General features: G+C 40.8%; 2 protein-coding genes across 3 annotated transcripts; both read right to left on the bottom strand.

Annotated features, from left to right (window-relative positions):
• Window positions 1–212: 212 nt before the first annotated feature.
• LOC112993273 (uncharacterized) lies at window positions 213–4059 on the bottom strand. The gene is made up of 6 exons (XM_026116731.2): window positions 3910–4059; window positions 3504–3583; window positions 2182–2296; window positions 1650–1756; window positions 1178–1292; window positions 213–571 (listed from the first exon to the last, which is right to left on the bottom strand). Exons 1-6 carry the CDS (start codon window positions 3974–3976, stop codon window positions 384–386), a joined length of 672 nt encoding a protein of 223 aa, XP_025972516.2. The 5' UTR covers window positions 3977–4059; the 3' UTR covers window positions 213–383.
• Window positions 4060–7008: 2949 nt separating this feature from the next.
• MAT1A (methionine adenosyltransferase 1A) lies at window positions 7009–24875 on the bottom strand. Of its 2 annotated transcripts, none has more exons than XM_026116824.2 (9): window positions 24529–24875; window positions 17851–17928; window positions 16820–16942; window positions 14836–14948; window positions 13114–13257; window positions 12189–12407; window positions 9019–9201; window positions 8383–8516; window positions 7009–7746 (listed from the first exon to the last, which is right to left on the bottom strand). In XM_026116824.2, the coding sequence occupies exons 1-9, from the start codon at window positions 24620–24622 to the stop codon at window positions 7644–7646; spliced, it is 1191 nt and encodes a 396-aa protein (XP_025972609.1). In that variant the 5' UTR covers window positions 24623–24875; the 3' UTR covers window positions 7009–7643. The 2 variants fall into 2 exon arrangements, with proteins under 2 accessions (XP_025972609.1, XP_064369857.1); XM_064513787.1 differs by lacking the exon at window positions 24529–24875 and adding an exon at window positions 19576–19642.
• Between the last annotated feature and the right edge of the window lie 1115 nt (window positions 24876–25990).

Below are 25990 nucleotides of genomic sequence, written 5' to 3'. Positions count from 1 at the left end.
GCATCGCCCTTTCTCAGCAAAGGTGGCCCTGGCAGAAGAAAATTTCTGATACCAATTACTGTGTTCAGCTAAAGACCGCAGCCATTAAACAACCATCATTCTTATTTAATTCCAATTATACAAATTTAAGCCATAAAAAAGTGATCCTTTTCTTTGAACCGTCTCCATGAGTTATGTGATTATGTTTAGCGTATATATCTATAGCCAAGAGCTGAGGTCAAATGATGACTATGATCTTTAATCTTTTAATTAAATAAAAGCTGTACATTTAAATGTCTTAGCAATGATTGCACTGCTCTAGGGTTCAGGTCAAAATACCCATGTCAGATTGCAACAACCAGTTGGTCTGTGGCAGAAGCGTTTTGGCCCTGCCCGCCCCGGCGCTAGTAACCACACATTACGCAGTCAGCCTTGCGGTCATGCCTGGAGACGTCGATCCCTTGCTCGCGAAGCTCTTGGAGGAAGAGACTTGTCTGCTCTTTCTCAGTTTCAGCGAAGGCTATTGTGTGCTGGCAGGTGCTGTTTGCGGGGAAATAGGCAGACTGAGCTCCACTGATCTCCACCTCCGAGGCTGGAAAGACATAAGCCAAAAAAAAAAAAAAAAGGGAAGAAGAAGCTGCTGAATTACTTGGCTATGCCCAGCGCCTTGGCAGGTTTGTGTTATGTCCCAGTCTTCAGGCAAGGTCCACTGCTCCCACTTCCCAGACTAAAGGCTTCAAATTGGACTAAAACTGCCTAGACAGCTTGCTTTTGTTAAGCCTTGGGAAACACAACTCTCTTGCAACAACAAAATGCTGTCAGCAGTGTCGTATTTTTCACTAACTAGAGGGGAGAAAGAGAGAGAGAGAGAAGGTTGGTCTTTCTGTATATGTATATGCATGTTTATTTTAAAATTAAGGCAATGACAACAGATTGAGAAACCCTGATTCCAGTCACAGGTTGCTCCCTGGCATGGACGGGAGCGGTGTGAAAGCCCTGGGGCTGCCACGGGAAGAAGGCAGTACTGCTGGCTGGGGGGGGGGCGAGCTGCTGGGTTTGCTTCGCTGAGGTGTCCCCGCGGGGGCCGGCGCAGGTGTCCTCACCCCATCACACGCACGCGGAGGCCCTCTTTTTCTGTTTTACACAGACCAGCCTGGGCCTCCCTCCCGGGGCACGGACGTGTTTCGGCCACACTCACGGTTACAGACAGCCAGTGCGTCCCCCCCGACGAGCTGCGTCGTCCAGGCGAAGCCGGTGGTGTTTCCGCACACTTCGTACAGCCTCGTCCTCCGGAGGAACTGGAAGTCGTAGCCCTGGGGAGAGGGGTGGCGACCGCCCCGTCTCAGGCTGCAGCACGGTACCGCTAGACCCCAGAAGGGCAGTACAGGGAGGTGCAAACTGCTCTGTGTTGCTTTGCATTGGCTTTGGTTTTCAGAAGCAGCGGCCTGAAAGGCCTTTGCAAGCAGCGCTCACGACAGAGGCAGCCGCGAGTGCGGGCGCCAGGAGCACGTAGCTCTTCCCGGGAGCCAGCCCGCGCTGGCGCTGGGAGCACTTGCTGGTGGCTTGAGCCGCCAGCTCCCGTAGCAAGGAAAATTATGCATCGTACAGTCAACACTTGTAAATCAGTGAGTTAGGCCAGCGATCTAGCAGCAGTAAGGCATGCCTCTCACCTTGTTGCACATGGGTTTGCAGTACTGAAGGCCATCAATGGTGACACACACCAGCCCGCCGTTGCTGGGGGCTAGCGGGAGCGGGCACGGGGGTAGCTGCTTGCAAACTTCTCAGTGGATTTAAAGGAAAAGGGGGAAAAAAAAAAAAAAAACCCATCATTAGTGAAAAATGAGCATAAATGCTCCCCTCCCCCCCCTGCCCAGAGCAGACCATGGGCACACTCACCCACTTGGGAATGGGTGACAACTGCCCCCGCCACTATTTGAAGTTGAGAAAGTGAGCAATTTTTGTTGGTTTAAAACTTTTTTTTTTTTTTTGGCAATACCCAATTTTTCCATCACAGGTCTCAGCGATAGCCAAGTCCCAGCCAGCCCCAGAAGGGCTTTAGAAACTCTGGGGTTGGGGGTTCTTTGCTTTTTCTTTTTTTTCCTGTTCCTCATGGCTTCTCCCCTGCCATTTTATTAACCAGTCAGCAACGGTGACTGTACTTTCGGGATCGGGGCCGGGGGGGGGGGGGGGGGGGGGCCTCACATTTATCTTGAACAGGTCGGAGACGATCCAGCATTTCTTGCAGTCTCCAGGCAAGCAAATTGATTGATGTTGTTTCCCCGTCGATGATCATTTTATGGAAGCATTCTGAGTATTTCTGTGGAGTTAGGGGAAAACAAAAAAGGCCATTGGCATTCCTTTGTAAAACCAGTGGTTAGATAGAGTTTGTCATTATATTTGGATTGAGAGGGAAGACGTATTTTTTTTTCCCTTTCCATATATGAAAAGATGTCTTTGAAAACAAATGTATATATTCTTTCTATACAAATCATTGGATTGTTATTGCTTCTGAATGCTGGCATCTCTCACAGACAGTTTTGTGTGTGTGGTTGTAAATGTATTTATTTGTGAGTAGAAATGAAGAGGGTCCTATTTTTTTTTTTTGATCTAGCTGTATAGCCCTATAAATAAATATAAATAGCATCTCTGTATGCCTGTGCATATGCACATACATGGGCATGAAGAGCTGTGGCACCCTCCACCTGAAATGCCAGTGCCTGCCAGACACCCGTCACACTGAACTTGCACAAAAGCGAGGGCAAGCGCAAGGCCAGTTTTCAGTAGCGTAAGCTGAAGCAGTGGCCAGCAGTGGGGTGCTCTGGTCCCCAGTCTAAGAGCTTCCGGAGACATGGTTGAAAATGATCAATGTCAAACATAAAAGTAAAATACTACAATTCAAATCCTGGGGGAAAGAGCCCTGGCTCCCTGGGTGACCAGCCACCCCCCCTCCCCGGCCCAGGGTGGGTGCCGCAGCCTGCGCTGCCTCGGCCCTTGGCCGCTTCTTGTTTCTCCATTGCGATGAGCCGATGCCGCAGGCAGCACAGCCATAGCGTTACTGAGCTGTGGGCCCAGCTCCAGCTGTGCGACGCATAGATGTCTCTACAGTGTGAAAAACGTTGTCTTTCCATGCCCTGCCCTGGCATGTCTTTACCACTTCTCCTGCCCTCAGGGCTCCCGGCCTGATCCCTGCTCGCGCGGTACCCGGCCGCCCCAGGGCAGCCGCACAGCACTTAGGGCAGGGGCTTGCCGGGGACTGCAGCTGCCTTTGCGTGCATTTAAGTGTTTAACCCTTTCTGTTTGAAGGTGGGATTGAAGACACTGTTTTACTATGTGAGGCAAAAGAGATGGTTTATTTGCAGACCAGCCAGAAGGAATGGCAAGGTTCCAGCTAGTTTATGAAATACAACTCACGCTTGTATATGTGGCTCGAAAGAAAACTGGGAACTACATCGCTGAGGGCTTTTTCGACCAGCAGTGGCAGTCCTAAAGCCACAGCATGTCAAATGCCACAGGCACCCACTTACCTCGAGCGTCTCAGTCACGTCGGCTACGGTTGCGCCTTTACAGTCACTGTTCCTAGCAAAAGTGCCAGTTGCCATAAAATCTACAAGACAAACAGAGGAGCAGGTACATAGCTGGTTAATAGTCCCTATCACAATTAAAAAAAAAAAACCAAAAAACAAAAAAAAAAACCACACAACCTTGCAGAATTGTGTCACTATATCGTGGTGCTAGTGCTACCTTGTATATTGGAGGTTATCAAGTCTCAAATGTGAATAAACTGGGCAGCTATTGATTTGTTTTAAGCAGTCAGCAATTTGTTTGTGTGGTTGTGGCTACCTCGGGCGAGGTTCCCAAGGGAGACGCTTGATTTCTCTAAGATAATCATTATTTAATTGTTATTCATACACAAGCACAGCAGTGTCTTACCTTTCAGAAGCCCTGCTAAACCTATAAAGACGAGCATCCTCCTGAGCAGGCAGGAGCTGAGCAGCATTTTGCTGCAGGTGCTCAGGGACCAGTTAGTTACCTGTTGCTGGTGGCCTCTGGGAGCCCAAGTGCTGGCATCGGGGCTGCAGCTGCGTTTCTATGGGCCACTGGTGTTTGCACAGCGTCTTGCGCCAGCGCAGCAGCGTGATAAGCTGCAGCATGATAAGGCAGCTATTGCCCAACGTGCTGGGAAGCTGCTGGCCGGTTTGCCAGAACGCTTGGGGGGGGGGGGGGGGGGGCAGCTCGTGATGGGCCTGAGCAGGGCTGGCTGCCCGGCTGCTGCCAAACCCGCCAAGAAATTTTTCAGGTTAATTGTTTTACTGTAAACATTTTCAGTGTATACACCGCCCCCCCCCACACACACAAACACACACTTATATAGATGGCGTAAATATGCCCAAGGCCTCAGCCCTGTATCTCACTCTCTGAGCAAGAGCCCCGAGTGGCCGATAATGGCCAGTGCGATGTGCGCCCAGGGCCTGGCCCTGGGCCCTGCAGCAGCTGCTTGGTACCCAGGGCAAGTTACGGTCAGCAGGTTACTAAACACAAATTAAACAAAACAGCAATAGTAGCAAAAGGGGAAAATGTCATGGAGGACATGACCCTGCTTTCAGTGTGTGTATTATACCATTAGCATGGCATTGCCTTTTTTGTTTGCGGGGGTGGTGGGGGGGAGGTGTTCATGTTCTTTGTTAGTGGGACCATGAACCTTGTGTACATATGACCATTTATGGGACAAGCTGACCAGCCACCAAAATTGTCACAAAAAATTGGTCATTTCTACTCTCAACATTTATTATTGGACTAATTCAATTATCCTGATAATGTTCGTATGTTAGGGATGTGACCAACGCCATCTGCAAAATGCAGGGCTTGGTGGCCAGCCGTGGCCTTTTGGCCAGTTCCCAGCACACACGTGTGCCCTGCTCGCAAGCCTCGTACTGCTCCCGCCTGCCCCCAAACCAGCGCAACATCATCAGCGCCTCCAGCGATGAGGCTGTGCCTCGGACTCCTGTGTCGTTCTAGCCATTGGTACCGGTTGGCCTCTCTCACGCAGGCATGCGGAGATGTCACTATTAGAGCAGACCTGCTTGTTTTTGCCTGCAGCTGCTTGTTTGTGTTGAGATAGGACCCGGCCGCTTTCACGTTATGTTACCCAACGTATTTATCTATACAGCGCTCTTTCAGCTTGCGATTTTTTTGTTTAGTTTTGTTTGTTTGCTTCTGCTAGTTGACATACAAAGCCTCAGGCCCATGAGCTCCAGAACAGGCGAGGGCAATGAGAGGTTCCCCCGCGTTGACCAAGCCGAGCTCTGCTGCCTGCACCAGCCCAGGGCCCTCGCCATAGCCCTCTCTCTGCACCACTGTCACGCATTTCCGCGAAGCAATTCTGCAGCAGCGCAAAGGGTGACTTCCTGCTTCTTATCATTAAGATGTCCTGTATACATTACTGGTAGGTAAATGGTCATTAGCAAAACAAGGCTTTAATAATGAATGCCGAATGTTTCATGGCAGACCAACAGGTCTTGGCTTCAACCAGTTTAAATTTTGGAGGCTGGCAGTTACACACGACACTCTTCCTTGCATGATAAGTGATATCCAGCTGGGAAAAACAGCCTCTGGGTGACTTCTGCCAATTCATTCTTTAAGATGCAGCTGCACACTAAGATATTTTCCTGCTGAACTGTATCCAGGTGTTTGATGAAGGCCACTGATTAACACATTAAATCCTCAGGAGACCAAGAGCTACACATGGAAAAACTTATTCTTCCCAACTCATATAGTACATGTATCTACTGTACATATATATGTACATATATAGACACACACACATATATATATTTATGCACATTAGCACAATTAATAAAGAGGAGAAGCTTCTGGTTTGAACAGCACTGTATTTGTGACATACTGGAAGAAGAGACTGAACGACAGCTCTTCTTTAACGAGCATCAAAGCCAGGTGCGCTGTTGCTGTGTTTTCCACACCTATGCAAAGATATTGGATTTGGAGCGAAACATGGGGTGGAAGCATTTCTGCAGTGCAGAAGATCTAACAAAATGCTGCTTGAAGTGTAAAGCTAGGATTAAATGACCGTGTGTGTGTGCATGCACATGATTTTTTATTTTAGGGGTGCCTTCTATTTCAGGTTAGATTTCATCCTTGTTGCCTACTGACAAAAAAAAAAAAAAAAAAAAAAAAAAAAAAAAAAGTCACAGAGGATTAAAAACGCTCCTACACCCTCCTGATTTAAATAAAGCGAGGGTCATCCCACAGTCCTTCCCCAAAACAGTCTATTTCTTGACGCGAACTAGCATATGAACGTTATCAGGCTAATTGAATTAATCCAACAATAAATGCCCCCATTTTTATGGCAATTTTGGTAGCTAGTCAGCTCTTCCCACCAAGAAACAACCACCTGATGCTCCATCTAGCTCCATGCACCGGCAGAGGTGGCAGTAAACAGCCCAGCAGCCGCCGCTCCAGCACCGGGCGCCGGTACCAGGCACCTGGCTTTCCGCACAGGCCTGCACCCTCGCCTCTGGCGGGACACACGGCCATCTAGCGGCTAGTTCCTCAGGGAGACACTGCTGGACACTTTAGCAGCCCAAATTTTAAGCTCACACTGTATATATTTCTGTTGATGTCTTGCAGTTATTTTTTAATGCATTTTATTTTATTCCAAAATTACATCAAGCCTAGTAAGCCATGCAATAAACTTAAAATTTGGGAGCAAAAATTACAGTAAGAGGGTCCTGTCAAGCACAAAACCTAAGAGTTAAAAATAAAAATTGAATACATTTTCACCAAGCTTCTATTAATTATAAGGAGTAAACAACAATCACATTTACTGAAAAATATCTTCGTAGCACAATTCCAAAACCTACTAAAATTCAGTTATTAACTGCACTTTGTTTTCCTGGCTTTAGTGCTTTATTCATGTTGATAGCTTCTAAAAATCCAACAACAGTGTAAGAGGCTGAGTTGAGACAGAACATTATGCTGTAACTCACACACACACACAGCAGTGCCTTTAAATACGTGGTAGGGAAAAGCATTTTATTGAATGATTGTTGTTTTATAGGAGAACACTTATGTTTATGTTTCAAAAACACGGGTAATTGAAACACAGCAGTAACAGCACATACCCAGTGAAGACAATTTAAATGTTATGTATATGCTAACACCTTAGACAGAAAAGGCTGAGATACAGTTAGGTGGTCTTCAGCCTTCTTCCATTAAAAATGACCCACAGATGTACGCAATGCTAACTCCAGTAAGGAAATTGGACCCCAGAATTTCCCACTGTGTAATCAGAAGCAAGAGATCTACTGATCCGTTGCCCATGCAAGATTTGAGGTTCAGCCATTGGTTTGTGTACCTGAGTCATATTTTGCCTTTATCACAAGAACCAACAGAGCAGCAATAAAAAATAAACTATTTTGTTGTATTATGCTGCTAAAAACCCCAGACTCTGCCTTTTATATCTTAGATAACGAAAGACATCGAGGGTTAAAAAAATCAATTTCCAAGAAAATAACCTTCTCTTTCTTTCCATTTAAAATCTGAAATTCTTTTTGTTGAATACACAGTCGTAAAATTTGATTTTTGTAAGCATCCTCATCATTAGTAGGCTTCTCTTCCCTTCTGTTTTTGAAGGTAGACTGTTATTGTCAAAACACAAGTTTTTTTGGTACCTCCCATGAGAATTCATTTCTTCCAAAGTGACCATAACATGCAGTCTTTTGGTAAATGGGTTTTTTTAGGTCCAAATCCCTGTGTAAAATAAAAAGAAAAGAAAATGCTTCATGTTAAGATACTTCATGACATATACCATTAAAATCCTGATGATGATGCCTATTTCACACCCTCAATCTAGCGACCATATTCTTGAGACGCAAACATATCAGTGAATATGCCCAATAGGAGAACCATAAAAGTGGCAACAAAACTTAAATTTGAAGTACTTTAGGGCTACAGAGGAAGTTCTCAGTTACTGAGAATTATGAATTTTAACAGAAAAGAAGGACTATCTTCAATTAATTTTGTAAAATAAAAAAATTCTATTTTTCACAGCACTGTAAAAGTAAATTAACATTCTTGGAAGCCAAAAAATAATTCATTTTATTTTATTTCAATTTCATATACTATATAAGACCAAATGCTGAAAGTTTCGTACTTCATATAAAACTCGAGAACTACCTCTGTCATCTTACGTAATATGACACACTGGTAGATCCATAAAAAGTTACAGCTGTGAAGACTGATTAAAAAAGAAAAAAAATCCCTTTTGTCCTACATGGAGTAATCCCAGGTGAGCTCAAGAGGCTGAGCTATCACTGCTGCTTCACTGTAACATCTAACAGCTTTGCAAGGAATCAGTTCCCTACCTGTGCATTCCTATTACTCTACCTGACAATGACTCCTGGCCGAAGGTCGAAGTTTTTGTGCACGACGTCCAGGAGCTCTTTCTCTGTTTTTTGGGACGTTCCGTAAGTGAACAGTGAAATGGACAGTGGCTGAGCTACTCCGATGGCATAAGAAACCTATGGCAAAAAGGACGCTACAGCTCATAAACAAGGACAGAGCCTCAGTGAGCAACAGAACAAAGTATCCACTTATGAACCATCTTAGGAAAAGTAAGGCCTCCTTCACTTCCTATATTTGCACAATCTGTATTCATAGAAAAAAAAGAGAAACCTTTGAAAATTCTGGCCTCTCTGGATAATTTTCATCCCCTTTATCCAGTCATTCAATGCTCACCTCCAGGACAGTAAGTGTCAGAGAGCTGAGGGCTCAGTAAATGCCCAGAAAAACTTCCAATAAAATGAAAGCTAAATGAAGAGCCTCAGCTTCAAGGAGCTCATGTGCTGTTAGCCACATTACAGTGGTCTTGAACCGAGCTCATCAAGGTCTTCCCTTCCCCAAACCTAACTCATTCCCAGGACTGCATCTAGTGTTCTAATACGGCGTCTAGCTACGCTTATTCAAGGAAAAGCTGAAAAGGAAACCTTTTTTGGGAACAGCAAAATTCAGGCTAAACCGTACCTGAACCAGAACACGGCGACAGAGCCCAGCCTTCACAAGGGACTTGGCCACCCAGCGGGCTGCGTATGCTGCTGAGCGGTCCACTTTGGTATAGTCTTTGCCAGAAAAGGCCCCTCCTCCATGGGCTCCCCATCCACCATAAGTATCCACGATGATCTTTCGACCAGTAACACCAGCATCACCCTGCCTCAGGAAAAGAATTCTGCCATTTTACGATCCATTTTGTTATAATTCTCACACACAGATATGAATCCTGCTGAAGAAGGCACCAACTTGTAAGGAAACCAGGCACCTGTTGATCATTGTGGGTAGCTGAAGGAACGAACTTGTCTCACTGAGCTACAACAGCGGCTATAAATGTTCTTTAAAGCCACATTCGTAGCACAAGCTATTCAGGAATAGTATTTGGTAGTCAAGCAAAAAAGGTCTACACCTGGATAGCTTGAGCTTCCAGTGCCTGTTTCGAATGTAAATATTTCAAGCAATACAGGAATTTTGGTGGTGCCCATACCTGTTTTAAAAAGTGACTACTTGCTAACAAAACAACATGCCATACTGAAACTACTAAGAGATTTTATGGTGGGTTAAGGAAAACTGGCTCAGGCTGTCGTATCTTTTGGCCATAATCTGAAGTTATGCGAATATTTGATGTTAAAGAACAGACATGATTTTTTTTTATATTTACCATTGAAAGGTATGCCGGTGCTAGCTTATACACCATTAGAAAGAGGCTAGCATCCAACACTTCCAGTCCAATATTATTATGAGACTGTCAGACAAATATGTGTGAAAACAAACTTTCAATTCCAAAATATTTATATTCCAGTTTAAACAACATACAGCAGATAGGGAGTGATAGGCATTTAAAGGTAATTGAGAAAGAGGGATTAAAACAGACACTTACAGATGAATATTCTAAGATACTAAATATGGAAATAGAGATGACTTTCTAGCTGGCCACCCAGCTACCTTGATTGATACTTTGGAGTACTCGATATTTTCATTGGATCTTGACTCACTGAGCAGTACCTGAGTAATTATCTGATCCCCAGTTTCCCTAGTGCTTAAGCTTTCTCATGTGAATGCAAACATGATCAAATTTGAAATTCAGCCTCCACCCGTGCAAGCAAGTTTGAATGTCTTTCTACAGAATATTATGCCAGTAAAACTCAACTGCTGGAATGTTTGCATAGCAAACACAAATGTAGAGCCAAAGCTTTTCTTAGAAAGACTGAAAACAGAAGAAAACCTTTAGCACTGTTTGTCCAGTTCTGCTAAAAAAACTCGATGAAATGGAAACATGAATTGCAGATAGCTGAGCCTGTCTAAAGGGTTCTCTCCTCCTGTGGTTCACCTGTTTGAGTCAAACCTCAATTTCTCATGGCACAGACAGTTGCAATGAGAACAACTTTTATGCCATTACGACGTGACTGTAGAAATGAGTAAGAGGAAGAGGAATGGAAGGGTGAAAGAAAGACAAAAAATGCACTTCTTTTTAAAGAGGTTGAAAGAGCACAAATGCATTTGTCAAGTGTGTGGAAGTGACTTTTGCAATGAGCTGTAACATCTTCACAGTACCAGCAGGTGCTGCTGTTGGGAAAACGGTGTTCGCGTGCTGCAAAATTACTAATTTTGGCACAGACAGAATTCAAGGTATCACTGTGCTTGAAAACATAAGGTGAAAACACTAATATAGTACGTGTGTCCTCCTTAAGTGAGCTGAGCTGGAGTTTGAGGCAGCCTTCCATAGCTAACTTAATTAAAAAGAAAATTTAGTAATACTTCTATGAAAAGTAATCAGGAAGTTCAAGACTTAATGGACAAGAAACTAAATAGTTATTTTTTGGTTGCCACAATACTCACGTAAATTGCATAAGTCCAGTGATGATAGCACTCGTAAGGCCACAGACACACAGGCAGATTGCCCCATACTAAGTAAACTTATCCCAGTTTTACAAAGCCGCAAACATATGCTGCAACATGCCTGTGCTTGTACACGCAAACATAAGCTATACAATTCCACTGCAAGAGCAGAAAAGGTATTGTTGGTTGGCTTACAGCTAATTATATTACATTTTTAAACGAATGCAGTTCAGTGCACCCCTGAAAACTTTCATATGTGTGACCTTCTTCTTGGCATGTAGCTATGATTGACACATGGGTTGATTTGCTCCAATTTACAGCTCACGTTTGCCACTCCAGTGCTTTGCCCATATTCTAGAATGTCAATGATGCACGAAATTATAGTGATACCACCGACTTGACTACACATGGATATGCTTTTAGGACAACAATGATTAGCTTCAGCACTTTCCTATGTACTCCATGGCACTAATGTAAACGTACAGCACCCTGGAAATAATTCTGGCAAATTCCAGTACAACTGATTAATTTGAATAGTAAAGGAAAAACAATGTCTGCTTGGATTTGCTCTAAAATTGGGCCTAATTTCAGGAAGGAGCTTTGAAGTTTTGCTGTGAAAGTTCTGGAAGAAATTGGAAGCAAAAACCTAAAGAACTGTGAACTTGTTTACAAAAACTAAATCTCTGCTAAGGTCCTGACCCTACAGACACCAAAAATTCTGTCCGACTTCTGTGAGTGTAGGATCAAATTATAAATCCTAGCTCCTGCATTGCCTAGATCAAGCAAAAGCAACATTCCTTTTCTCACCCGGAGAAGCCTATTAGGGGCGGACTTTCAGAACTGATGAGCACCTTCAGCTCTCACTGCTGTCAGACAGAACTGCAGGAGCCGCACAGATCTGAATATCCGGCTCACTGGAACAGAAATTAACCTTCAGTTATCCATCTCTCTGCAGGTGTGCTTTTCATGAGAAACGATTGCATGTCTTGTTCAGTGCTGGACTCAATAAGGTTTGAAGAAACCCAGAGCCGGGCTGTACATTATGCATATAAGATTGGGCTCAACTTGCGTGCCAAAGTCACGATGCATGTTTGATATTACCGTGCCCTCAAACTTACTTTGGAATCTAGCACATGAGACCGTGGGTGCTTCTCCCATTTACAACTGCAGTTAAGACTTCCATTGGACAACTTGGGTCTCACGCCTTAGGACAGCCATGCCAGAAAAGCTGAACATTTCTATAAAAACATGCTTATGCCCAATGACAAAGACAAGCTGATAAAGCATCAGAATAATAAAATACAAACCTGAGGCCCTCCAATAACAAAACGTCCACTAGGCTGAAGGTGATAAATAGTCTTATCATCCAAGTATTTTGCGGGAACAACAGCTCGAATCACACTGTCCTTCAGGGTTTTGCGCATAGTCTCCAGTGAAATGGTTTCATCGTGTTGAACAGATATCACAATGGTGTGAACACGTACTGGGATGACTGCTCCATTCTCCTGGATATACTGAACAGTGACCTGAGCAGAACAGGGAGAAACAGGAAGAAAAACATGAATATGCTATAAAACCTATTACTGGTCTACATCAAACTCCATGCCACACCATCCCAAGAGTTCATTGTAGCAAAATGTTAGAAGATCGCTGCTTACATTGTTGCCCAGGTATGAGAAATGAAGACTACTTTTTCATTCTTCATTTATGCAGTGGTGAGAAAAAAAAAGACCCAATATGGACAATCTGTCTACGTATGAAATTGTCCAAAATCTGTCTTTTGGTTGGGATTTCCAGCTAAACTTCCATGCCGCAGAGGAATTTACATTCTTGGCACTTCTTCAAAAAGGCCAGCCGAAATCACTACATGCAAATACACCCTTTGGATTTTCTGACACTTTTTCAACCAGCACTGAGCATTTAGCTCTTGAAGGGTTAAATGTTTCTTCACTGGTATGTAGTTAAGCGCTTCTTGCACTCTGATACAGGTTAACCATTTTCCAACAGACAAGGAGACAGTACCACAAGCACTGGAAATGCTTTATCTGCTACTTCTAGGTTATATAGTAGGAATCCTGATATTCTGAACACTATCAATTGCTCTCTTCAAAAATACTTAAGATTTTTGGAAAGCAAAAAGTGATAGTTTCCAACTATCTGGACTACCTAAAAGTGATTGGAATGCTACTGTGTTGGCAAAAAGAGAGGAAGTGGAATGAAAGTGGTATTTACCTGTGTCTTAGAGTCAGGTCTCAGCCAAGGAAGTTCTCCACTGCGCCTCAGCTCTGCTAACTTGGCATTCAGTTTATGAGCAAGAACAATCGTTAGAGGCATACATTCTTCTGTCTCATCTGTTGCATATCCAAACATCAAACCCTACAATGAGAGGAGAAGAGATGCTTCAATCACTCTTTAAAAGCACTAAAACCAAAGACCACAAGATTTCATCTGAGACAAAAAGTAAACAGCCCTCAGGTTTACTTTCCACAATTTTACATTACTGTCCAAGATGCCAAAATGCCAATCAAGCTGTAATATGTAACAGCGTAACGAGCAACAAACCACGTTCCAAGAATTTTTCATTGAGGGCCTGAACATTTACATGTAGATGGAAACGTGGAAAAAAACCTCAGAATTTTCTCTGAAAAAAATGAGTCTTTTTTTCATAGAAAAAAGATCTGTTTGAGCAAAACAGGACTATTCTGTGATACAAAAGGTGTTCTCATTAGTGTGGAAAGGTTGTAGAGAGTTTAATGTATGAATATAGACACATTTATACAGCAGCTTGCATCTGATATTTCTGGTATTTCTCCAGTGGAACAGAATTTGAATACTACATCAAGGAAGTACAATTCAACAGTTAAGGTACCTGCCTCAGATTTGCAGTACCACATGCTTCTAGCCTGTCCTTGGGGAAGTCATGGCTTCTACCATTACTCAATCACACTCCCTACATCAGATTCACATGTAGTAGATAGAGTTAGCAGCACTTCCTTTCATCTCACCCAGTGGATGTTGTGATACAAAAGCAATAAAGGCAGGAAGCTATTCAGATACAATGGGAAGGAAGGCCATGAAAGTGCCAAAGAAAGTAAGATACCTTTTTATTTGATGTAGCATTATGTCCCCATGACAGCATAAAAGCATTTTAATTTAGTCCTCCAGGGTTTTTGAACAATATTAGCTTGGCTCCTAGACTATGAAATCTCCATTTATGGTTCTCAACAGCACTGCTATAAAGTAGATATTAATACTAATGAGAACGACTGTAAATGTTAAACGCATTCATGCTGGCATCAGTCGGATTATGGAGTTTTTACGTTAGCATCTTTCTCTTGGGAACATACTGTAATTATCTACATGTGTTATTTAACTCACAGAAATGCAGCTTGGACAGTCTTAATTATGTGGAACACCTATTATAATAAAACAGATCTCTGCCTCTGGGAAATAAGTAAGAATTAAAAGTATTCTGGTATATTTGCTTTCATTTTACTAATGCTGCAGACAGTTGAAACATCACCTCTAATTTTTTGCTGTGTAAAATCTCAAGAGCTCTGTGAAAGTGATAAGATCCTTTGTTTATTCCATCTTACAAGACAAGTCTGGCTGCAAGATGAATGGTCTCATAAATCTAAGGCTACTCAAACAAAAACATGAAATATGTGAGCAAAAAACCTCTGCTAAGTTCTACGGGCCACGTCCTCAGCTACCACAAACAGCTGGAGCTCTCCTGGCGTGTGTGGAATGCCATTACAAACACTGGCAACTGTCCACCCTCAAAGAACTGGCAACTGTTTTTGTAAAAATACGTTTTTGTTTTCTGGGCTAGTCCAAGATGGAAGTGTGCAAATCTTCAGATGGGTTTTGATGTAGCAAACAAGGCAGTGAGCTGGGGTAAGCTCTTTCCATTCAAACAGCTTTGATGTTTTAGATGTGATAAGTCTTGTCCACCTGATCTCCAGCACCAACATCCTCTTCATTCCTGTGTAGATGAACACCCTGGGCAATATCAGGTGACTGTTGTTCCAGTGCCACTAAAACATTACAAGTCTTGTAGTCAAAGCCTATTCAGAAGGAAGCATAGTGGTGAATTAGTTTTTTCTGTCACAATTAAGGAAACTAATATGGAACCTTATGCCAAAATTTCCATCCTGAAGGACACCACATTCAGAATTCATAACCTGACTACTATTTTTGGTTAAATTTTTGTCAGTACGATACTTCAAATCTTTTTGTGAGGGGATGGATATATACAGGCTTTGATTGCTTGCTTTTTGAATATTCAAAACCAGAAAGAAGCTTTACCTCACTAGGTATTTGGCCAGAACCTATAAAGCCAGGAATGATGCTAAACATTACAGTTTTAGCTTAACTAACAAATCACCACCAAAGAGAGGGTGCCCTGTTCTCCCTTCCATCTCTCCATTACTGCTTGTCCTCTCTTGCTTTGACATCCTGTGCCAAGCCAATTCAGCTTATGAATTGCTAAATGCAGAAAACTAACTAGTCAAAAAAAGCAAAAATTGAGCGTCTCCCAAATAAACAGTATTAAAAACATCTATAAAAATTCCTGTGAGCTGATGTTTTCAGTAACTGGAGGCTATGATCTCTGATATGCCATTTGTAGTACAGTTACAAGCAGTGTATGTACCTAAATTTCTCACAGGAGTTTGTGTGAGAACCACAGAGGAAAAACAGATCCAAGACTTGCAGCAGATCTTGACATTGAACTTTACTTTACATTACTCTCAAAGACAAAGAGTTTAAAATGAAATTCAAGGACTTCCAGATGATTATGGCAAAGTTTTCCACTTCTTTCCCTACGTATATCAAGAGTAACTTGCATCTCTCCAAATCCTATGTTTGTCAAAACTGTAGCTACTGGCAGCTGCTGACTAAACTCACATACAGCCTATACAACATATATACACATTCATATGCACATGATCCACTTGAATAACACTCTTCATCCTCTCTTAAGAAGGTTATATACAGACGGAAACCATAGCTGTGTGTGCAATTTTTTGTTTCAGCATTTTTTTTTTCTGCAAAGCTATTGGTTTTTACTGGGTCACTGCATCTCTCCTTACAATTTTCAGTGACTAGGATAAAAAGAAAATTTATGAACTATTACACTTGCCAGTATTTTCTGAAAGCACTGCTGTTACGTCATACTGGAGGTAACCTGCAGATGTGCTGCTTTAATATTCTCCCATCACAATCTCCCTGGAAAATTTATAGCAATTAAAGGATTGCAGGAAACAAATGTTGTTAACCAAAAGCTCTTAAAAGATACACTTCATGGTAACAGTGTTATATTTGGAATGTATAAATAATGAGATACATTGCAAATCAGAAGGTGAAACATGTCTCAGATATAAATTATCTTTTTCATCACTTGTACAATACACAAACTTGACCTGGACTGCAAAGTCCTCAGTGCAGGAATTTGTTCCAAATTTACAAAGCATCTTGCAAAGTGAGGACCTGCTTTATGCCTGAGAATCCTAGGGGCTACCACAGTACAAATATATAATGAGAAAATAAAATGAAGTGAATTTCTTCTTCCCTCTCTTTCTCACCAAGATGCATCAATCAACTTGCCACATGAATAGCAGAAATTCAAGTGCTGGCAAGTTTGAATGAGTGGTAAATTCTGTGGCTTAAATTTGCAACTAACTCTATTCTGGCCTAACAATACAGTTCAAAGTATATCCTGCCTGCTCCATTTAAGTTTTAACTAATACATGATGTTTTTTCTACTTAATGGGACAAACCCAGAATGTGTATCATGTGGCAATGTGTAAGAAGCTTTCATACCAGATATTCAATTTTTATCAGGCTTGCTGAAGTCCAGATATGAAAATGGTAACAGACCTTTTATGCAGCTGTCAACTGCCTGCTATTCAAGGATTTCTCGAATTTTTCCACCAACCTTTAGCTGAATCGTCATAGCCAATACGTCTAATTGCATCTCGGACAACTCGTTGATAATCCACAATAGCAAGAGATGTGATCTCCCCACAGAGCAACACCATCCCTGTCTTGCACACTGTCTCTGAAAAGGGAGATGAAAACAGGATTACAGAAGCAGAATAACCCAACTCACTATTAGGAATACGTATGTTTGTGATGATGGTGATCTAGAGAGATCTACTGGGCGCTTAAATTGTAAGTATCTTTTGCCCATATTTTTAGCAGTCTTACCTCCTTCTACAACAAAATCTTTTCATATTCACCACATGTCTGAAAGTAAGGAAAATACAAATATGCCCAATTTACAACTGGGGAAATCAAAATGCTGAGCATGACTCAGTGATATGCACAGATGTTTAGGGAAACATAGCAGTCAGCTGTGATTTCTAAATCCACTGCAGTGCCTTAATCACTTTCAGCTGCATACTTGGGCCAAATAATCCTCATCAGTAATCAACTATTTTGCAAACTTGTGTCCAGTCCGAAGAGGAAGAATCTGAAGAAAGGATATAGTCATGCAATGAATGAACCAGGCTGATGAGCCCAGTGTTGATGGTACAACTCTTTCTGCAGAGATGCCAGAAAAAAAAAACCAAGCAGTTATGTGCAACTAAGACTGAAAAACTAGGACTTCACTTAATATAGTAAATGTAAATTTTTAACAAAACATTCAAACTGTCCTTGAAAAATGCACTGTAATGAAATTCAGTCTGTTTCTCCTAGGAATATTATATCCACATACCATATTAACTATCCTACCCTTCTACAGTATACTGCCTTCCTGTAGGCTGCTCAAAACTCAGTCTTCAGAAAAACTTTTATTGTTTCTTCTCATCTCTCCTTCTCTTGAAGATTACAATTTTTACATAATTATTTGAGAGTAAAATGAGTTAGCACATGACAGTATCAAGCTCTTTGCAAATCCATCACAAAAAGAACAGTGACTGGATGATGGTGTCATGACCTAAAACAAAGCAGCAAACAACTTACCACAAGCAACCTTGGCATTTGGGTCCTGTTTGAGGTGTGCGTCTAGTACAGCATCACTGATTTGATCACAGATTTTATCTGGAAGACATCAAAGTTGTGACTCAAAACCAGAGCAATCAATACAAAACATGGACTGTTTACATCATTTTGAATAGGGAGGGGTTTTAGCAAGGAACTCTTTTATTGCTTATTACTAAAGTATTTAAGCTAATTAAATGAAAACAAAAGTCATATGAAACATCCTGAAGGCAAAAAAAAAAAAGAAGAAGAAGAAGAAGAAGAAAGATAAATACAATAGGGATTGGGGAATTACTGGTGTAAATTAATACCGAATACAACTTCACCTGTAGTTTTCCATACGTAAGTGTGAAACAAGTATAGTATGCAGAGATTTACCTAAGAGACTAAGAGGCTTTACTCCCAGCCTTCTCCTCTAATAGGACAAAATAATGCAGTGTGCACTCCACAACAGGGGTCCTCTAACAAGGCTATATTTAGCCATCAACCATTTCCCCAGCAGAAAGTTAGAATGTACCTGAATAGGTAAAGCCTAAAAGGTAAAGCCTAAAAGAAGTTTTAATCATTATATATAATGCACAGTGTAGATAGGCAGAACCAGCTCAAAGTACCTGTTTCAGGTTTGCATTGTCCTGCAGTGCCATCTCCTACTGATCCCTGCTACCCACTTGAGACAGAGGAGTAGCATATGCAGAAGGAAGAAGGGCTTACAAATCAAAGTTTACCTCAGATCAGTCTTAAATATATCTTCAGTTACATCCTAAATACAAAGATTTCAGCCAAGGCTTCTGATAATAGTTTTTCTTCTTTTTTTCTTTCTTTACTTCTTATCTTTTCAAATGAATAATGCATCTTAATCAAATAATGTAGCTAATCTAGTGATCACAAAAGGGCAGCATCCGTAACAATGCCTTCCACCTGAAAATGGTAATTTTTCTCATGTATTTTCTCATATATTTTCATTTTATCGTACTAAAAAGTAGTCTACTATTGTATACAATGCTTAGATGATGCTGTAACATGACGTGTGGCAAAACAAATGAATCACCTGACCTGCCATTATGCAACACATAACATATTGGAAAGCAATGTTTTGTACCAGTGCACCATTTGAGACTTCTAACACATTTACTCTCAAGTCAAAATAAATTCTCCTTTAGTTTCAAGAGAAAGGTGCATGTTTAGCTAACAGGGATTCTGACACTCCTAACTCCCATATTAACCACTTGAACACTGAAAAAAATAACACAAAAGATTATTAGAAAATTTAAGCTAGACTGGAGATTTCAGTCTCTCGGGAACCGTATATGGATTACTAAATTTGGGACAGTTACTACAAAATAGGAATCGGACACTATTTTTGAAATTTAGTTAGAAATCCAAATGAATCTTGTTTAGCAATATCAGAACTCTGATTAAGATGTATCTCTACTTGCTCTCTTGAAATTTTCCATTTTTACAAGGAAAAATAGCCATATTTTCAAACATGAAAGCAAAAATTATCGGTGTAAATATGTAGGTTTTGATTATCTGGGTTGGATAACAGAGCAGCTGGGATAGGGTGGCCTTCCTAGTGCAGCTCCAGTGCCCTGCACTAAACTGCAAGTGATCAGGACTGCTGTACAGTCTTTTTTTTCCACCACCCAGACTTTCTACACCAGTAACAATCTTTATCCCTGTTCATGCGATACAGAAAGCATGTCTTACCCGCACTAGATGCCAGTGGCTCCAAATTTGTGCAAGTTCCCTGTTGGCACATACAAGGATACTATATGTATTTTTTTCCAAAACACCCAAGAGGGTACAGACATGACTAATTCATCCTCATTTCTCTTTGTGACACTTACCTGGTACAAAGAACCTTATGTTGGCTTTGCATGCTGTGGTTAAATCTAATTTGTGGACTAAAGCTTTCCTGAAATGTCCCCAGGGAGCATTAGCTCTAGTAGGCAGTAAAATCAATGAGTGAGGATGTAGCAAGAGGTTTTCATGGGTTTTTTTGCATGAAATATATCATATTAGTTTCTACAGTATTTCATGGATATTGACAGATTTAAAAAACAGCTCTTTGGTTTCCCTTTCAGAACTGAAATAACACAGCAAACATTTATGAACAAAGAACATAGCCTGCATCTACAGAATGGAAGACTTTGTCCTGGGAAAGCATCACTTTGAAAATTCACGAGAGAAAACTAGATGAACATCCACCCATGGAAATGAAATTATCTCAGTATATAGCATTAGTGAGGCTGCTACAGAAATACTAAATTTATGTGGTAGTATTTCAAGGACAATGTTAAGAAGCTGTGGGAAGGTTTCAGACAGACAGAAGAATGACCCAGGATCGGAAAGCATATCTTACAGGACGAAATTAATCAAGCTCAATCTAGTTCTGAAAGGTTGAAGGAAAGGCAACGTAACCAGAGGAAATACTAACAGGTACTGAGATCACAATCCCTGACTACCTAATAATATGTTTTTTGATGAAAGAAGGGTTCTTATCTGATAGACAATAATGTAACTACATTGATACCTGGAAATTAGAGAGATACAGATAAAGATTGAAAAAGCAAAATCTTAGAAGTGTGAGAGCAATGAACCATTAAAACCATTCATCCAAAGGTATGCAGGATTCTTTATCTCTTCAGATCCCGAAATGAAAATTGGGTATCTTTTATAAAGTTTTTTCATTACTTGTGTCTGAAGGAAGGCTGGATGGTATCAGGGGTCTTTTTTGACCTTTAAAAACTAAGTGAGGATTTTCATAGGAAAATAATCAATCAGAATAATACAATCTACTGTGCTGATAGCATATCTTTGAATTAAAATAGGCTGAGACAAATCAGGTTGACAATTCATGCCATATGCGATTGTTAGTATTGCTAGTGCCTCTAGATGCATTTATTGACAAATACAGATACAACTATTAAGACCTGAAAGAGAAATATAGCTGGATGATCAGCTGATTAATGTATTAAAATAAAGGAAATTCAGCTGTCTATTAGTCAAGGTCTCTAATGTAAAATAGAACCAGGCATTTCTATCTTTAGCAATGCTTAGCAGGCTTTGTGCACCCTCATTCTGTTATTTACATTTCTCATCTCAGCTGTTCAAGTTCTGTTATTAGCTGCTAAATATGACAGGATATGTTTGTCCATTATCTCCTTATCTTTTTTTTGTTTTGTTTGAAAGAGGTAAAGCATAAGGGACCACCACCTAAGAAGCTGATGGAAAAAACAACAGGAACTTTTTACTCGTAATAGACCTGAATCCTGTTGATGCACACCTTCACGTAGTGAATTACTATCCAATAGGACAGGACTGGAAAAGGGATGTCTAATCTAAGGACTTCTTGACCAAGCAAGAAAGTATCAGATATACATGAATTCTTATCAAGAAATCCAGTCACCCCATATAAACCCAGCTCATACGGCAGAGATGCCAGTCAGCCATACAAACAGTCCTTGCTAGCTGTGAAGGGAACGTATGAGTCTGGGAGGGCCGATGACAAACCATATTGAAATGCCTGCTTGTCAAAGTATGAAGTAAAGGAGATGTTCAGCAACAAAGGTGATCTCCACTAATGAGGGCGATCCTCACATTATATGTTTTCCATATAGTTGGATGTAAATTTATGTGAATCCAGACTATATTAAACAAATAAGAGCCTCACACTCAGTAATGCTATATCCTTAAAAATGAATCACTCTGTAAACAAAAATCAGTGGCAACTGCAAGTTCTCAGGACAGCCCCAAGACTTTTTGTGGATTTTGTGTTCTTTATTCTGCAAAAATCCAAAAAATAAGTATACATTTTTAATATAGATGAAAAGCTGAGGGTGCTTTAAGTAGATATTGTCTCTTGTGTTTTTAAAGACTCCTTGATACTTACTAGAGAATGGAATGACATGTTTGCAGGCAATTCTGCCTTAAGTTACATCAGAAAAGGGGAGGAATTAATCCTAAGTGGCTTGGCACCTGTAAGACATTGTGGGTCAGAGTAACACAATGTCTGCCAAAGTACAGTGAGGCCATTGTGCAGCACGGAGAGACACCTTTCCTGAGCAATGAAAAATGAGGCAGGGACAAAACACAGTTCTCAAAGAAAAAATAACTCTCTTCTCCATGTTGTTATCTATGTGCTTTCATTTTATTAATAGGAGGCAAGCTACATGTAAGGCTTCCGGGAGTTTGGAATTGGCTACACTAAATTCCAGAATTAAAGACATTCTGGAAGGAAGCGCCAAACTTTACACATAGATGATTTTGAAGAAGCTGGACTGAGAAGATGGGATAAACAGGGTCTTGTATAAAGTTTCTTTGCTGAGCATGAGTAATATCAGCATATTAATTATTGCCTGCCATTAATTGCTTCTACGGAATCTGGGCTTCTTAGTTACATGGAACGCTTAGGCATAGCGTAGGTATGTGGCAGTTGTCTGTACCTAAATAAGTAATTTCTCCCTCTTCATTTCTTAAGAATGAGGTGTACGTGACAGCATACAATCCTCAACTAATGTCACCAGAACAATTCAAAATTCCACCAAACAAGGATCTGGTTCAGGCTTTTTACTTTACATAATGTCCTCTAACAAAATCATACCATCACATGTAAAAGGGAAACAAGTACGAACAGGCAAATTATCCATTTGGTATCAAGCAGAGGAACTCAAAACTCACTACAAAACTCTAGTTTTACTGACAATATCAAAAGCCCAAGTACAGCCTCAGATACTGGCACCACTTTCGAGAAACAGCCAAGATTTTCCTACCTAATGAAAAGCTAACGGCGATCTTCTACACCTTTAGTGTAAAACCATACACAGGAAAAAGGAGCAGTGGCCAGGATATAAGTGTGATCAATTTGCTGTCAAAAATTAGACCTGTCACTGGGCTGTGTTCAGGAACAAGAATTCACACAGCCACCCAGACTGACTTAGAGTCAGGCTCCCTTCATCTGGAAAATCTGGATCTTTATTTTGTGGTGAGTGTCTGGTTTAATGTTGCTTAGGAAAGTATAAGTATCATAGCTTTAAAAAAGTCCCAGAAAAAATTAAACTTTCACTTTCCACTCCCTCATCTACAGTGAGCCTCTTGTGTTCCCTGGTATGCATCTTGAGGTACCCAGAGATCTGGCAATCTCAACCAGATGACACACCGTACACAAATCTAACAAGTGCTAACATTTTCCCAATGGTCTGCTGAGTATTTCAGAACAGAAGGAGGGTAGGTAATGCTCTTGGGAGAAGGTCTACAGAGGGCCAATAGAATTTTTAGAAGAAAGGAATGTGAGTAAGAATTGAAAAACAGGTTCAAATTCTAAAACAAGAAGCAAGACAACAAGAGAACTACTAAAGGAAGGAGGCTAAGGGATGAAGCTAAATCTGTGGGGACTAATCTGAATTAGATCTCTTCCTGTTCTAAGACTTACATATTATTGCCCAAAGGAAATTAAAAAATAATGAATAGGGTAGCATAAATCGTGACCTGTCATCTTTGGAAATACCAATTTAAAATTACCATATAGAACAACATTATTTTTCCTATGAAATTATATTTCCCTACAGACACTAGATGTAATTATATATAAATTTGAGATGGGACTTACATCCCAGGGACTGAATGTGGCTGTCATTTTCTGATCTTGTTACATCAGAAAGAACCCCAACTGGCTTAACCTGATGTAGCTGCCTTGAAATTGAAGAGAGGTACTCCATTGCATCAGCTGTGGACTCATCCTGCAGTAATATAGGTAATCTTGCAGGGATGTATCAGAATTATAGACATAACAGTGGTTTTCTTTTTACTGCTGATCCTTTTCTTCTCTACTATGTCATCACATCCATTGATGATTTATTTGCATAACATGAGTACAGACCTGAAAAAGCCTGGTCATGGCAAAAGGTACAGGATGCCAAATGGTCTTCCAAAATAAATACACTTTTCAGGATATCAGACAGCATATTGTTCCCTGGCTTCATTTGGGGGAACACTTCTGTTGACATAAGGTACATGTTTGTGGCAGATGAACATTTGTTTTCAATAAAACTGAACTAAACTCTGCTGACCATACTGTTTAGCAAACAACTATTCCATATATTGCATCAATTGACAGATGATGGAATGAGGAAAAAATATCAGCAACTCTGCCATGTACAGCTGCTGAGACCATTGAATTTAAAGGTTTTAAAATAGCCTGCTTAAGAGATATTCCTGAGATGGGTGACAGACAGTTTTAGAGCATAGCATGTATGCAGGAGAGTTTCACAGAGCCCATAAGGACATGGAACTTGAGAAGCGAGTAATGCATTCTTATCCATATGTGAAACTTGAGCCTATCAGAGATATAGTCGTGTCTCCACAGGGACACTGAGAAAAATTCAGATGAAAAGGAAGGAGCAGCAAGCACGAACCCCACTGCGCTCCCTGGTGTAACACACACCCAGCAAAGGCACAGGAACTCCTGTTGGAAATAACCTTATTATCACGGCTCTACAGTCTTTACCAAGAAGGTCCAATGGAAATAACAAAAGAAGTGCCCTGTTACAAATACCTTCTATAATAAAACTAGTAGTGGACAAATTCTTTGTCATGCTTTATAAGCAGATTTTAAATTAAAATATTATGCCTCTTATGTATTTGCCACAGCTGGTTTCTTACCTGGATGTCCTTCTCCTACAGACTCTGATGTGAACATGAAAGCCCCTTCATCATCCAGCGTGTGATCACATAAGCCATCCACCGGCCCATTCATGATTTTGATGCTTTTCCTGATGGATTATTCAATAGTAGTTGAAGAGTTTTAACTTTAGTGCCGCCTTCTTTTCAGGGAGAAGGTTCTTCACCAGCAGGACTACTACTGCCTTCAGTTACTACCTCTTAGGCTAACTTGAATTTCAGTGTGTGAAATCAGCATGTGCTGTGTATGTGTGCAGGAAGTATGCATGTGCCTCAGGTCTGTATCCCTACCTGGTTTGATCTGTCAGTCCCTGTGTTGCTCCTATATATGGAAAAGTGAAAGTGCCTAGATAATCATGTGAGGAAAATGGAAGAGCCCATTTCCTAGCAGGGGAGTTAGTTAACTTTGGGATATTTCACTAATTAACTCAGCTCTTGGAAACATTCTGGATTCAAACCATGCAAGACTGGTGAATCTAAGAATTCAAGTGAGCATGAAATAATGCAGGAGTACTGGCTGCATTTCAGTTCAGCTGCTCCTTTAGTTTGGCTCTCCCCTAATTCAGGGATCTATGTTGTATTTCCAACAGTTTGTTGTGGTTTTAGAGGGATAGATAAAAAAAATCTGTAAAAGTATGTCTTTCCTTTTAAAAGACTGGAAGAAATTTGTTCTACATCATATGATTGTATTTTCTTTTTTTCTTTTTCATCTCTTTAAATGTAGAATTCTCTCATGAAATATTTATTTCATTCATTCTATATGTACATTTCAGTAACATCTGATAAGCTCTAGTATATGAGCAGTTTCTCATTTATGCAGACCTCTCCCTTCAGTCTTTGCCTTTCCTTTTCTCTGTCCTCTCTTCCATTAGTTAAGACCCATCCTAATTCATTTTTATAGCACCTTGTATTCCATAATCATTAGAGATGCACTAATTGCCACAACTTTCAATAAAGGTGGCTGAAACATTGCAAATTTCTTACTGGATGGGGAGAGACTGAGGCTGATTCATTTTTGGAATACAGCTTGCTTCAGCTTGAGAGAAAGAATCAACACATTTGTAGCTGAGACACAGACATCCAATTGCAAAATCCATCAGATCCAAGGAAGCTGTTGCTCGGTTTGGCTACTGAATATTTCTTCTACAGCCAGATGGCTAGTGTCTGGAATATGCTGTTGGAGTGACAGGCATAAAGACGTGGCGCTTTGTGGATATACACATCTGTAAGTTAGTATTAAAAATCACAAGTAAACATACCTATGAAGTAGGCTCAGAAAATCCCCGGCACTACTGAACCACTACAGAAAAAGCGTAATTATTCTTAATTCATTTACAGAAATCATTCTGGTGTCAATTTCAGACCAAGTCACTGGTCTACCAAAATCAAAGGGAAAATTTACCTTTACTTCAATAACCATTGAATCATACTCCTTTAATCATTC

The sequence above is a fragment of the Dromaius novaehollandiae genome, chromosome 6, assembly GCF_036370855.1.
Source record: "Dromaius novaehollandiae isolate bDroNov1 chromosome 6, bDroNov1.hap1, whole genome shotgun sequence".
NCBI lineage: Eukaryota > Metazoa > Chordata > Aves > Casuariiformes > Dromaiidae > Dromaius > Dromaius novaehollandiae.
Note: the sequence above shows the minus strand (reverse complement) of the source record. Positions and strands in the feature narration are given on the sequence as shown.